The 12,910-nt window shown below is 47.9% G+C and overlaps 1 protein-coding gene across 7 annotated transcripts in view; it reads right to left on the minus strand.

Annotated features, from left to right (window-relative positions):
- CLASP1 (cytoplasmic linker associated protein 1) overlaps positions 1-12,910 on the minus strand; it is a 113,352-nt gene that overhangs the window by 40,801 nt on the left and 59,641 nt on the right. For all 7 annotated transcript variants that reach the window (XM_069982441.1, XM_069982440.1, XM_069982439.1 and 4 more), the window contains exons 9-20: positions 11,746-11,901; positions 10,990-11,063; positions 10,595-10,687; positions 10,366-10,511; positions 10,062-10,197; positions 9,904-9,974; positions 9,433-9,492; positions 7,846-7,923; positions 5,632-5,799; positions 5,409-5,458; positions 5,158-5,328; positions 645-752 (exon numbers count right to left, since the gene is read on the minus strand). In XM_069982441.1, coding sequence (XP_069838542.1) covers positions 645-752; positions 5,158-5,328; positions 5,409-5,458; positions 5,632-5,799; positions 7,846-7,923; positions 9,433-9,492; positions 9,904-9,974; positions 10,062-10,197; positions 10,366-10,511; positions 10,595-10,687; positions 10,990-11,063; positions 11,746-11,901 — 1,311 coding nt within the window. The remainder of the gene's footprint in view (positions 1-644; positions 753-5,157; positions 5,329-5,408; positions 5,459-5,631; positions 5,800-7,845; positions 7,924-9,432; positions 9,493-9,903; positions 9,975-10,061; positions 10,198-10,365; positions 10,512-10,594; positions 10,688-10,989; positions 11,064-11,745; positions 11,902-12,910) is intronic.

The raw sequence follows: 12,910 nt of genomic DNA on the forward strand, positions 1-12,910 counted from the left end.
TGCTGAGCGATGCTATGGAGCACAGTGACCTTACTACCAGCGACCACATCACCACAGTGCAGCGCAGTGAGGCTCTCCCTATACTTCTATTCAGGTGACGCAGCACAGTGCTGCGTGACGGGACAATGTATAATCTAAAGTGATAATGAAGGGAGACAATTGTGCAATTAGGCTGTCTCAGAGAGAGAACACACTGTCCGCTACCTAGAAGAGCGAGGAGTGTTCAGCCAAATGCCTGATGTGTCTGGCCCACTGCCACCGGTGCTCTACAAGCCTCATTGTCCACATTTGTGAGAATTTGGCACACAAGACAGTGGTCCCCACACTGTAGAGAAGCGTCAGGGATGGATGCCATCAGCAACTGCACAAAGATGCACAACAGGTCGCCCAGACGGAACAATGACAGCAGGAGGGTGAGGCTCGGAGTGAGGCAGGTTCTTACCACTGGCTGGATTTGCTGATCGGGATCCTTTAGCATGAAAGCAGCAGGAGGAGGATAGTAAAGAGGGATTTAGAGAAGGTCACAGGATGTAAAACAAGCAGCACAGATCTCACAGAACGTCATAAAAGACGGAGGACTCATGGGCCGTCACACACCGCTCCACACTCAGCCATAATGCACAATTCACACGCTGCGTGCTTACGCTGAGACTGCGACACAATCTTGGCTCGGCTCCTGCCCCGAGTGTCCGGCTGAGAGGAGGCGGCGCTGCTGGTGCTTCCTGAACTCTGCCGTCTGGTACGGATCCGGCCTGTACAAAAAACACAAGAGATCAGTACAAATCCATTAAGAGGAGCTAAACCCCAGAAAACACTGATATCCTAAGAGCCCTCAGAGGACACAGGTATCCTAAGAGCCCTCAGAGGACAGGGACATCCTAAGAGCCCTCAGAGGACAGGGACATCCTAAGAGCCCTCAGAGGACAGGGACATCCTAAGAGCCCTCAGAGGACAGGGACATCCTAAGAGCCCTCAGAGGACAGGGACATCCTAAGAGCCCTCAGAGGACAGGGACATCCTAAGAGCCCTCAGAGGACAGGGGTATCCTAAGAGCCCTCAGAGGACAGGGGTATCCTAAGAACCCTCAGAGGACAGGGGTATCCTAAGAACCCTCAGAGGACAGGGGTATCCTAAGAACCCTCAGAGGACAGGGGTATCCTAAGAACCCTCAGAGGACAGGGGTATCCTAAGAACCCTCAGAGGACAGGGGTATCCTAAGAACCCTCAGAGGACAGGGGTATCCTAATAACCCTCAGAGGACAGGGGTATCCTAATAACCCTCAGAGGACAGGGGTATCCTAATAACCCTCAGAGGACAGGGGTATCCTAATAACCCTCAGAGGACAGGGGTATCCTAATAACCCTCAGAGGACAGGGGTATCCTAATAACCCTCAGAGGACAGGGGTATCATAATAACCCTCAGAGGACAGGGGTATCCTAATAACCCTCAGAGGACAGGGGTATCCCCAGAACCCTCAAATGACACGACTAGCCTAAGAGCTCTCAGAGAAACGTCATCCCTCTACAATGTACCCACCATCTCCACACAGCGGGGGCCCCACCTATACAGCACATGACTGGGGGCAGAACTACAGAGACTCATATTGAACATGTCACATCCACCTCCCATCATCAGCCATAATGACTAAACAATGTTGTCATGGGGGTATGTTAAGTCAATTAGAACATTGGGTTAAAGCTACATGTGTATAATGTAATACACAAAAATAATCTCATTTCCTATAATATTCTACTACATATCTGGTAGTGACCCCCAAATCACTGATCGAGGGTATAGCCCAAAGCTACATTCACAATTCTGCTAGCTGCGACAGCAGACAGACCCCAACCCCGAGAATGTCTGTAGAACAGTGAGTGCAGCTCTGGAGTACAATACAGGATCAGTAATGTAATGTATGTACAAAGTGAACCCGCCAGCAGAATAGTGACTGCAGCTCTGGAGTACAACATGAAGTATAGTACGTAACTCAGGATCAGTACAGAATATGGGTAACATTTAGAAAGTGACGTCAATAATTATAGAATGATTTCATATACAACAGCCGTGACTGAAGGTGGACATTGGCCTAATAGCATTGGTGACTGCAGTTCAGCGGGAATAAACCTGTCATACAATGCCATTGGTGGTCTGTGAGGTCCCTGTATATACTGATGCAGGATTTTCACCTAATTTATAGCAGAGTCTGAAGACATCAGATATCTATTGGCCGACCACCTCATTGCTGGAAGGCTGTATAGACAATCTGTGTTAAGTGACAGCTTGTAGACCCCTATGTGTAAACTGAGAATCAGCCCTATGCAGGTGTATATGGCAATAGACATCTCCCACCCAGAGGAACAGTGAGCCATACCCAGGATACACAGTGCACAAGATCTACACATTTATACACAACTACACTATCCTCTACAGACACTGCGCTCCAGCAAGCCATACAAAGGAGCCTCTACAGACACTGCGCTCCAGCATGACATACAAAGGATCCTCTACAGACACTGCGCTCCAGCATGACATACAAAGGATCCTCTACAGACACTGCACTCCAGCAAGCCATACAAAGGATCCTCTACAGACACTGTGCTCCAGCATGACATACAAATAATCCTCTACAGACACTGCGCACCAGAATGCCATACTTAGGAGCTACAACGTCCAGGTGTGCAGCTCCAATAAAGGTGAACACAAGCGGAAAGTGGTTAATGGACGACAGAGCAAAATCTAAACTACAGAAAATACAAGATAAGCGGTGCACATGAGTCTCTGATGTACAAAGACACCTCCACTGCATGAGCTCCGCAAAGGACTGTCCTATATATACAGAGCCAGGATCACAGGACCAGAAATGTCATCTGGAGTCCAGAATGTTGTCTGTGCAAAGGATATATCATCTGGATCTGCTGCGACCCTGACAGCGTGACGCTATCCATCCACCATCCCTCACGCTATCCATCCACCATCCCTCACGCTATCCATCCACCATCCCTCACGCTATCCATCCACCATCCCTCACGCTATCCATCCACCATCCCTCACGCTATCCATCCACCATCCCTCAAGCTATCCATCCACCATCCCTCACGCTATCCATCCACCATCCCTCACGCTATCCATCCACCATCCCTCACGCTATCCATCCACCATCCCTCACGCTATCCATCCACCATCCCTCACGCTATCCATCCACCATCCCTCACGCTATCCATCCACCATCCCTCACGCTATCCATCCACCATCCCTCACGCTATCCATCCACCATCCCTCACGCTATCCATCCACCATCCCTCATGGAAGCAAGCGTATAAGTGTTACAACCAAGAATCTGACAGCTGATCCCTGCGGTGACATGAGGAGCCGCACAAGTCTCCTCAGTGATGACCACTCTGGACAATCATCCTCATCATCCACTTCCAGCTAGAGTCATTACTGGCCAATGAGGATGATGAAGATCACAAGTGTAGTTAATCTCTATAGAGACCATTATGGACAATGGGACAGACTAAGGATCTGAAGGACTGGCAGACCCCATGTCCCCATCACATTACAGAACAACACCTGCCATTATGTGGCACACAGTCACACGGATGGAGATTGTCTGCATCAGATCTTGGTGTTGGGATGAATCCACACTTATGGAAGTGGGTTTCACATGTGAAGCCTTACAGGGGGCACAGCCAACTAAAGTCGTCATTGGACAAAGTGAGCAATAAACAGAGAAATGTCCTCAAACTCCCAACACCCATCACATGCAGTAATGCAGCGCTGAGAAGGCGTCTCCTGTCAGGTGAGCGAGCGCCCGTCCATCAGGGAGAACAAGCGAGGACACTTCTCTCCTCCACCCGGACCCTCACCCTGCAGCCCTCACACCACCACCACCATCACCACTGCATGGAGGTGAAAGCTGCTGGTATTTAATGGAATCTGACTGGCAGCAACACAACGACGTTCAGAAATGTTCATCTCTGTTTTAAAGAAGTTTTCTTTCAGATCAGCTGGTGTCAGAAACTTAGTTTTTTTTTTTTATTTACTTCTATTTGAAAATCTCCAGTCTCACACTACTTATTAGCTGCTGCTATTAGCTTTTAAAATCTCAATTTTTCCAGTACATATAAGCTGCTGTATGTCCTGCAGCAAGTGGTGTATTCTCTCCAGTCTGACAGTGCTCTCTGCTGCCACCTCTGTCCATATTAGGAACGGTCCAGAGCAGCAGCAAATCCCCATAGAAAACCTCTCCTGCTCTGGACAGTTCCTGACATGGACAGAGGTGGCAGCAGAGAGCACTGTGTCACACTGGAGAGAATACATCACTTCCTGCAGGACATACAGCAGCTGATAACTACCGGAAGACAGGAGATTTTTAAATGGAAGTAAATCACAAATCTGTATAAACTTTCTAAAACCAGTTGATTTGGGGGAAAAAAAATCCAGTGTACCCCTTTAACAAAACTGAAGAAAGTTACAGAAATTTTAAGGATCCTTGAAGAAGGGCGCCAGCGTTACCGATGTGTCATGGTGGTAACCCTGCGGACATGAGGATCACACATGATGGTGCGGAGGTGATTGTCTGTGGAGGGAGGGAGCCACAATACGTGAGATTCGGGGCTACACCAATAATCCATGTGTATGATCTGCACAGGACGTCCTGTACGCTGGATGATACCAGGCAGTGTGTGCGCTGTGAGATCCAGGAGGTGAATGGACAGAACACAGACACATGATGAGGAGCGGAGAAGAGCATGCAGTCACCAGGAACAGGCACAGATGAGACTAGATACAACACCCCGGTGGACAGCGCTCGCTGCCACACTCAGCTTACCCTCCGATTTAGCTGTGGGACCATCTTTAGGCAAATTAAACAAAAAAATAAATAAAAATAGGGAGAGGAAACATTGGGAATCATTAGTGAGATGTAGACGTATTCAGCAAGTTGTGATGTTAGTGTGAGGATTAACCCTTTCACTACTGCCCCCCCCCCCCCCCCCCCCCCCCACTAGACCCCATGAAGCCTGTACATGCCCATTGTCAGATCTACCGCTAAACCCGAGGAAGAGAAAGAATGAAGAGTAAGCGTGCAATATCTGTGAATATATAGTGTAATGTGTAGTGTGTGCGTGTCGCAGAACTGAGGGCTTCATCTCACCTAGAGACGCGTAAGATCCGGGGGGCAATGCAGCTGCTGAGCTAAAGGGGGCAGACGTGGTAGATGAAGTTACTTTAGACTTGGCGCTGGCCGCTGCATTCACATCAATGTCACTGCGGGATCGCTGCAGGGAGCCTGGGGTGGCTGTGGTCTTCACTGCTGTTGTACTGACTGCAACATAAAGACACCACAACATAACCAGTCTGTGTAAGAGAGGCCTAAGGCTTGGCCTGTAGAAAGGTAACACTCACCTCTGGACGCTGAACTTCCAGGGGGGCTTCTCTTGGCGGACAGGGGGCGACTAGAAAAAAAAAATGGGTATAAAGATTATAAACCCAATGACAATCTGCCAGATGGCTCTATCAGTAAGATGACCCCTAACCCCTTAATCGACAGCAAAAATAATGGCAACAAAAGATCTGCAGCCACAGGACTCGGCGGCCGAGCAGCCAACGGACACTGTACAGGACTCACTTTAAGCTTTCCTGGGAGCTGGACGAGGAGCGGTCTGACTGAGGGAGGGAGACGATGCTGTCGGAGCTCTTGAGATGAGACTGAAGAGCCTTCTGATAGGACGACTCTAGGCTGTGGTATAAATGTTCGGCTTCTCGATTGAAATGGCTGTGGAAACCCCAGTAACATCTGCAAAACAGCAAGGGAGATTAGGAAAAGCGCATCAAGAGTAACATTACCAACCATACATGACACCTGCAGCAGAGGGACAATGTCACAGAGGTGAGATTAGTGACTACATACACCATCACAACCCCCTGCACTAATATCATAGGGGATTGTATACACATGATCCCCCCTAATACACCTACAGACACCATCATAGCCCCCTGCACTAATATCATAGGGGATTGTATAAACATGATCCCCCCCTAATACACCAACTACAGACACCATCACAGCACCCTGCACTAATATCATAGGGGATTGTATACACATGATCCCCCCCTAATACACCAACTACAGACACCATCACAGACCCCTGCACTAATATCATAGGGGATTGTATACACATGATCCCCCCTAATACACCTACAGCCCCCTGCACTAATATCATAGGGGATTGTATACACATGATCCCCCCTAATACACCAACTACAGACACAATCATAGCCCCCTGCACTTATATCACAGGGGATTATAAAGACATGATCCCCCCTAATACACCAACTACAGACACCATCACAGCCCCCTGCACTAATATCATAGGGGATTGTATACACATGATCCCCCCTAATACACCTACAGACACCATCATAGCCCCCTGCACTAATATCATAGGGGATTGTATACACATGATCCCCCCTAATACACCAACTACAAACACCATCATAGCCCCCTGCACTAATATCATAGGGGATTGTATAAACATGATCCCCCCCTAATACACCAACTACAGACACCATCACAGCCCCCTGCACTAATATCATAGGGGATTGTATACACATGATCCCCCCTAATACACCAACTACAGACACCATCATAGCCCCCTGCACTAATATCATAGGGGATTGTATAAACATGATCCCCCCCCTAATACACCAACTACAGACACCATCACAGCCCCCTGCACTAATATCATAGGGGATTGTATACACATGATCCCCCCCCTAATACACCAACTACAGACACCATCATAGCCCCCTGCACTTATATCACAGGGGATTATATAGACATGGTGTCCCTCTCTATACACCGACTACAGACATCATAGCCCCCTGCACTAATCTCATAGGGGATTGTATACACATGATCCCCCCCTAATACACCAAGTACAGACACCATCATAGCCCCCTGCACTAATATCATAGGGGATTGTATACACATGATCCCCCCTAATACACCAACTACAGACACAATCATAGCCCCCTGCACTTATATCATAGGGGATTGTATACACATGATCCCCCCTAATACACCTACAGACACCATCATAGCCCCCTGCACTAATCTCATAGGGGATTGTATACACATGATCCCCCCCTAATACACCAACTACAGACACCATCATAGCCCCCTGCACTAATATCATAGGGGATTGTATACACATGATCCCCCCTAATACACCAACTACAGACACCATCACAGCCCCTGCACTAATATCAAAGGGGATTGTATACACATGATCCCCCTAATACACCAACTACAGACACCATCACAGCCCCCTGCACTAATATCATAGGGGATTGTATACACATGATCCCCCCCTAATACACCAAGTACAGACACCATCACAGCACCCTGCACTAATATCATAGGGGATTGTATACACATGATCCCCCCTAATACACCAACTACAGACACAATCATAGCCCCCTGCACTAATATCATAGGGGATTGTATACACATGATCCCCCCTAATACACCAACTACAGACACCATCATAGCCCCCTGCACTAATATCACAGGGGATTATATAGACATGATGCCCCCCCCTGTATACACTGACTAGAGACACCATCATAGCCCCCTGCACTTATATCATAGGGGATTATACAGACATGGTGAACCCCCCAACGCCCACACACTGACTACAGACACCATTATAGCCCCTGCCCAGGGGATTATACAGACATCCGCTTCTCCCATCAGTAACAGGTAACATGGAGGCTACACTGTACATTTCACTCTATACAGTGATGGTTACCAGGATCCGGCAGGGATTTTTCCACTTACTTCCGTGCGACTATCCTCGCTTCAGAGTCGGCGTCGTGGATTCCTTTCTTGATGGTTTCTGCTAACACTGATATGTGCCTGGAATGGAGAGAGTTCATATTAAGATACCAACAGTAACGGCCGTCCTGACAAACAGCGCAGCTATCCTCCTGCCAATCACGGCCCATCAGTAATTCTCTCGTGTGAATGCGGATAAACAGGACGGGGCTCAGGCCACATTCCTCCACCACGTCCCCTGGTTGTGATGGAAACACTTAAGGTGGACAAGACCAGCTTTATAAATCAGTCTCAGTCCTTATACAGAACACCATCGTCCATCACAGCCGTCTATACGTGTATTCTAGCTGTATACCCCCCCTCCACAACACTGTATGTCTGGGCTATGGTATGGTAAGGGGGTCTGATCATTCTGCGGTGACCCTTCATATAGTTATTGTTAGTACTGGGATGTCAGCATCTTACAACCTATACTTATATACCTATACGTTATATATGTCCATAGCCTCAACCCCCGTGTATTAGGCAGCAGTCTGGAGAGAGCACAGCTCCGGGTGCAGTACAAGCTGGAGAATTATAAATTCTCCTCGACTAGAAGGAAACCTGCTCTGGATACGAAGCGCTCTGACTGTATAGATGGTGTCCTCACCTGTATTAGAAGGAAACCTGCTCTGGATACGGAGCGCTATGACTGTATAGATGGTGTCCTCACCTGGACTAGAAGGAAACCTGCTCTGGATACGGAGCGCTATGACTGTATAGATGGTGTCCTCACCTGGACTAGAAGGAAACCTGCTCTGGATACGGAGCGCTATGACTGTATAGATGGTGTCCTCACCTGGACTAGAAGGAAACCTGCTCTGGATACGGAGCGCTATGACTGTATAGATGGTGTCCTCACCTGGACTAGAAGGAAACCTGCTCTGGATACGGAGTGCTCGGACTGTATAGATGGTGTCCTCACCTGTATTAGAAGGAAACCTGCTCTGGATACGGAGCGCTATGACTATATAGATGGTGTCCTCACCTGGACTAGAAGGAAACCTGCTCTGGATACGGAGCGCTATGACTGTATAGATTGTGTCCTCACCTGGACTAGAAGGAAACCTGCTCTGGATACGGAGCGCTATGACTGTATAGATGGTGTCCTCACCTGGACTAGCAGGAAACCTGCTCTGGATACAGAGCGCTCGGACTGTATAGATTGCTCCCTCACCTGTATTAGAAGAAAACCTGCTCTGGATACGGACGCTCTGACTGTATAGATGGTGTCCTCACCTGGACTAGAAGGAAATCTGCTCTGGATACGGAGTGCTCGGACTATATAGATTGCTCCCATACCTGGACTTGGATGAAGACCAGCTAAGCGGAGACGCTACCATCCGCATCCACATGGCTGAATCTAATAAAAACCCTCCCCGATTACTGATGCCTCTACCATGTGTGACTGGTCCCACATCACTGGACCAGAAGCAGCGTCTGATACACACACACACACGTCCTCATCACTGGACCAGAAGCAGTGTCTGACATACATACATACAAGTCCTCATTACTGGACCTGGACCAGCGGTGCCGCTATCATCTTACCTTTCCAGCGAGTGTGTCTGCCATTCCTGTAAGAGTAGATCCAAGAATTCATAGCATCGTCTGCAAGAGAAAAACCCAAAGAGATTGCGACATTCTGTAACGTAATAGGTGAGATATGGCGGGCGCTGTTTACACCTCACACACACCTGTTTGGTCAGAAACACGGTAGCGATAATTTTAGGAAAGAACCTCATCTTCTAAAAATTTATTTTTACTACTTGCACATTTGTATGTGATATAACAGGGCGACCCGCCAACTCTGCCCATACATGCCCCCCTCCCCCCGTCTCTGCCCATACAACCCTCCATCCCTTACATCCCCCCCAAACGATTTTGGATATATTGTACATGCTGCGGACTCTGGGCATACACGCTGTGGTGTGATGCTTCCTGGCAGCAGCAGACATACTGGAATGAAGACATTCAGCACATGGACTCTCAAACAGAGAAGGCACAGCAGACATCACTCACCTCCGGACGGCCACAGACTTAGAGGTGCAGTTACTTGTAATGATCGGTATTAGCCTTGGGACATGTGTATGCTGCCGACATGGAAAGAAGAATGTCCATTACTTTCCATTAATAATCTATAATCTGACATTATCTATATCATAATCATAAACACTTACACGTATGATTAATCGGATGGCCACCACGCCTGAGGTCGCCATAATTTTGGCACTGTTAGGAACTAAGTTGAAGACTGTGGGCATAATAGCTTCAGCTCCATGGTCAAACTTATTCCCCAGGACAGAGGAAAGGTGCCTGATGGGAGACAGAAAAATCTATAAGCGAGTAACCAAAGCAGCCAAAACCAGCAGCGTAACAGGCAGCGGTGGAGGATGTGTCAGTGCGGGCGGCCATGTACACCGCACACGCGTCTGTCAGCAGGAGATGGTGGCGTGTTTGTCAGGACACGTCTGTTCCACTCACCCCAGGGTGATACAGGCTTCTCGAACCACCTGGGAACGCAAGTCCTTGGCGGAAAGCTTGAACGCTCCATCAAGGAGACGCAGGTGTTGGAAGAAGGTGTCGTATTCTGCTGCACCGGCCAAGAGCAGAGAGCGGATCTTCTTAAGCTGCAAACAAGATAAAAGAGAAATAAGGATTCTGGATATAAAAACTACAAAAGATAATAAAGCGCAGGAGGTCAGCTCCTTACTGCAGTGATCCTCTGCTCCCAGTCATGCTTATCGTCTGACAGGATCTCCCGAATTTTATTGATCTGCTCCTCAAGATCTCTGCTGGAGTAGATCTGTAAGAGAAGACACAGCTCCATCCATCATTCTGCTGTAAGCTCTCCATGCCTGGGACTGGTACGACATCCTACTCAGAGCCAGAGGTGCAATGACCGGCTACAGATCATGTGAACCCAACAGCACAAAGTAATTCAGGAAAAGTGTGCTGGACTTGCTGGGGGTCAGCTACATGATGTTATGGCCGGGTGGCGTCATGATATGAGGAGAGCAATCACCCTCATGACCTCTGACACAGGGTTGACACAGCTTATAACACAGACATGGGAGATGATGAACGACTAGACCTAGAACCTGTTACCTGCACAGTGGGGACATCCTCAAATGCTCTGATGAAGTCTTCCTCGTCCACTGCTCCGGCACCTTCTTTGGCCGCTGTAAAAGGAAGAAAAATTACTTCTATTTTTGCTGCAATCAATGAAGAAAATTCAAGCAAACGTAAAATAGAGCAGAAAGGCTGCAGTGAAAGCAGACCCCCCCCCCCCCCCCCCCCACACACACACCCCGGATGTCATCCTCCCCCCCCCCCCCCCCCCCCTCCCGATCTCTTAGGGGTGTATTGATTTCTTCTGCAAACCTCCAATTACAGCATAAGGAGGAAATGAGTGACCTGAGAAGTGACATCAACCCTCCAGGAGGAGGACCTTAAGGGGTTAATCCCAAACCTGCTGACGGGTCCTTTACAACTGCTGCAAAATTACAAGTCCCATCATGTCCTGGTGATGTGTTCTCCAAGTAGCGGCCCCTCAGCTGTTCCAAAACTACCACTCCGATCATGTCCTCCCAAGGGACGGCGGGGAGTAGGAGAAGTACTTTTCCACTAGCTGCAGAGAACGTGGCTGTAGGGCCAAGTATCACATTTCTGCTCCTTATGTTACGGATGAATGACTCAGCCTAATAACCTGAACTAACATCGCCGGCCCGTAATACACGTATGTAACTGTAGTCTGCTCCCATCATGGTTACTCGGGACCAGGACACACAGAAGCCAGCCATGATGGCCTCTCACTCCTGTGTCATGTGCACACAATGGCTGCACCCAGGCTCCTGTACTCACCTCCAGGTTTGGCAGCCACCGCAGTCGTTCCCGGCCTCCGAGCTGTACCCATGGTCACCGGTTTGCGGGCAGATGGTGGCACTTTGGAGGCGGCGGTGGAACTGGCCGATGACGGTCTATTCCCATCGACAGAATCTTCATCATCAAAGTTCTTGTCTGTAACAGATGATTATATGAAGAATATAAGGAGAATATAACAGTCTGATGGTCTACAGGAAATTCAGGGGCGGAGACAGAGAGAAACCGGCGAATGTGGGCGGGGCCAGTGCAGACCTCCCCATCCCATTATAATCCTACAGAGCGACAATGACAGATATATATCTAATGTCACCAACACAGCAGCTCCACAATGGCGTCCTCATCAGCAGCAATCATATACAGTCTACACAACAGCTAGAGGACTGTGACATCGCACAGCCCATCATCAACATCATGTACCAGAGGCAGCATGTCTCCCCCAGAACATAGGGCAATGCGCTGACAGAAAGCGCACTTACGTACCTGTAGAAATGGCGGCTCTGACATTACTGCCAACCCCCCCAGCAACCACCACAAAAACTACCACAACAGTGATGTCTGACCTGGAGAATCATCTGCACATCAGAAGGCCTCGCCCGCACAGATACAGACACTACACACATTGTGCACACACACAGATATACTACCTACACCATACATATAGATACACTACACACATTGTAAACACGCACATGTATACTACCCACACAATATAGATAAACTACACACATACACTACATATTGTACACATACATACTACCCACACAATACATATAGATCAACTACACACATTATACACAGATACACAACACACATTGTACACCCAGATATACTAACCACACAATACATATAAAATACACAGATACACTACACATTGTACACATATAAACTACTCATACAACACATATAGCTAAACTACAGACATTATACACATACACACAGATATACTACCCACACCATATAGATAAACCACATAGATTATACACACAAACACACTTCATACAGGCATGTACACATACTATACATATAAGTATACTACACAGATAAATATGTACAGGTTTACTATACATATACAGACATACTACACAAATTGTACATTATTATATATATATATATATATATATATATATATATATATATATATACA

This window comes from Dendropsophus ebraccatus, chromosome 9, assembly GCF_027789765.1.
Source record: "Dendropsophus ebraccatus isolate aDenEbr1 chromosome 9, aDenEbr1.pat, whole genome shotgun sequence".
Classification (NCBI taxonomy): Eukaryota; Metazoa; Chordata; class Amphibia; order Anura; family Hylidae; genus Dendropsophus; species Dendropsophus ebraccatus.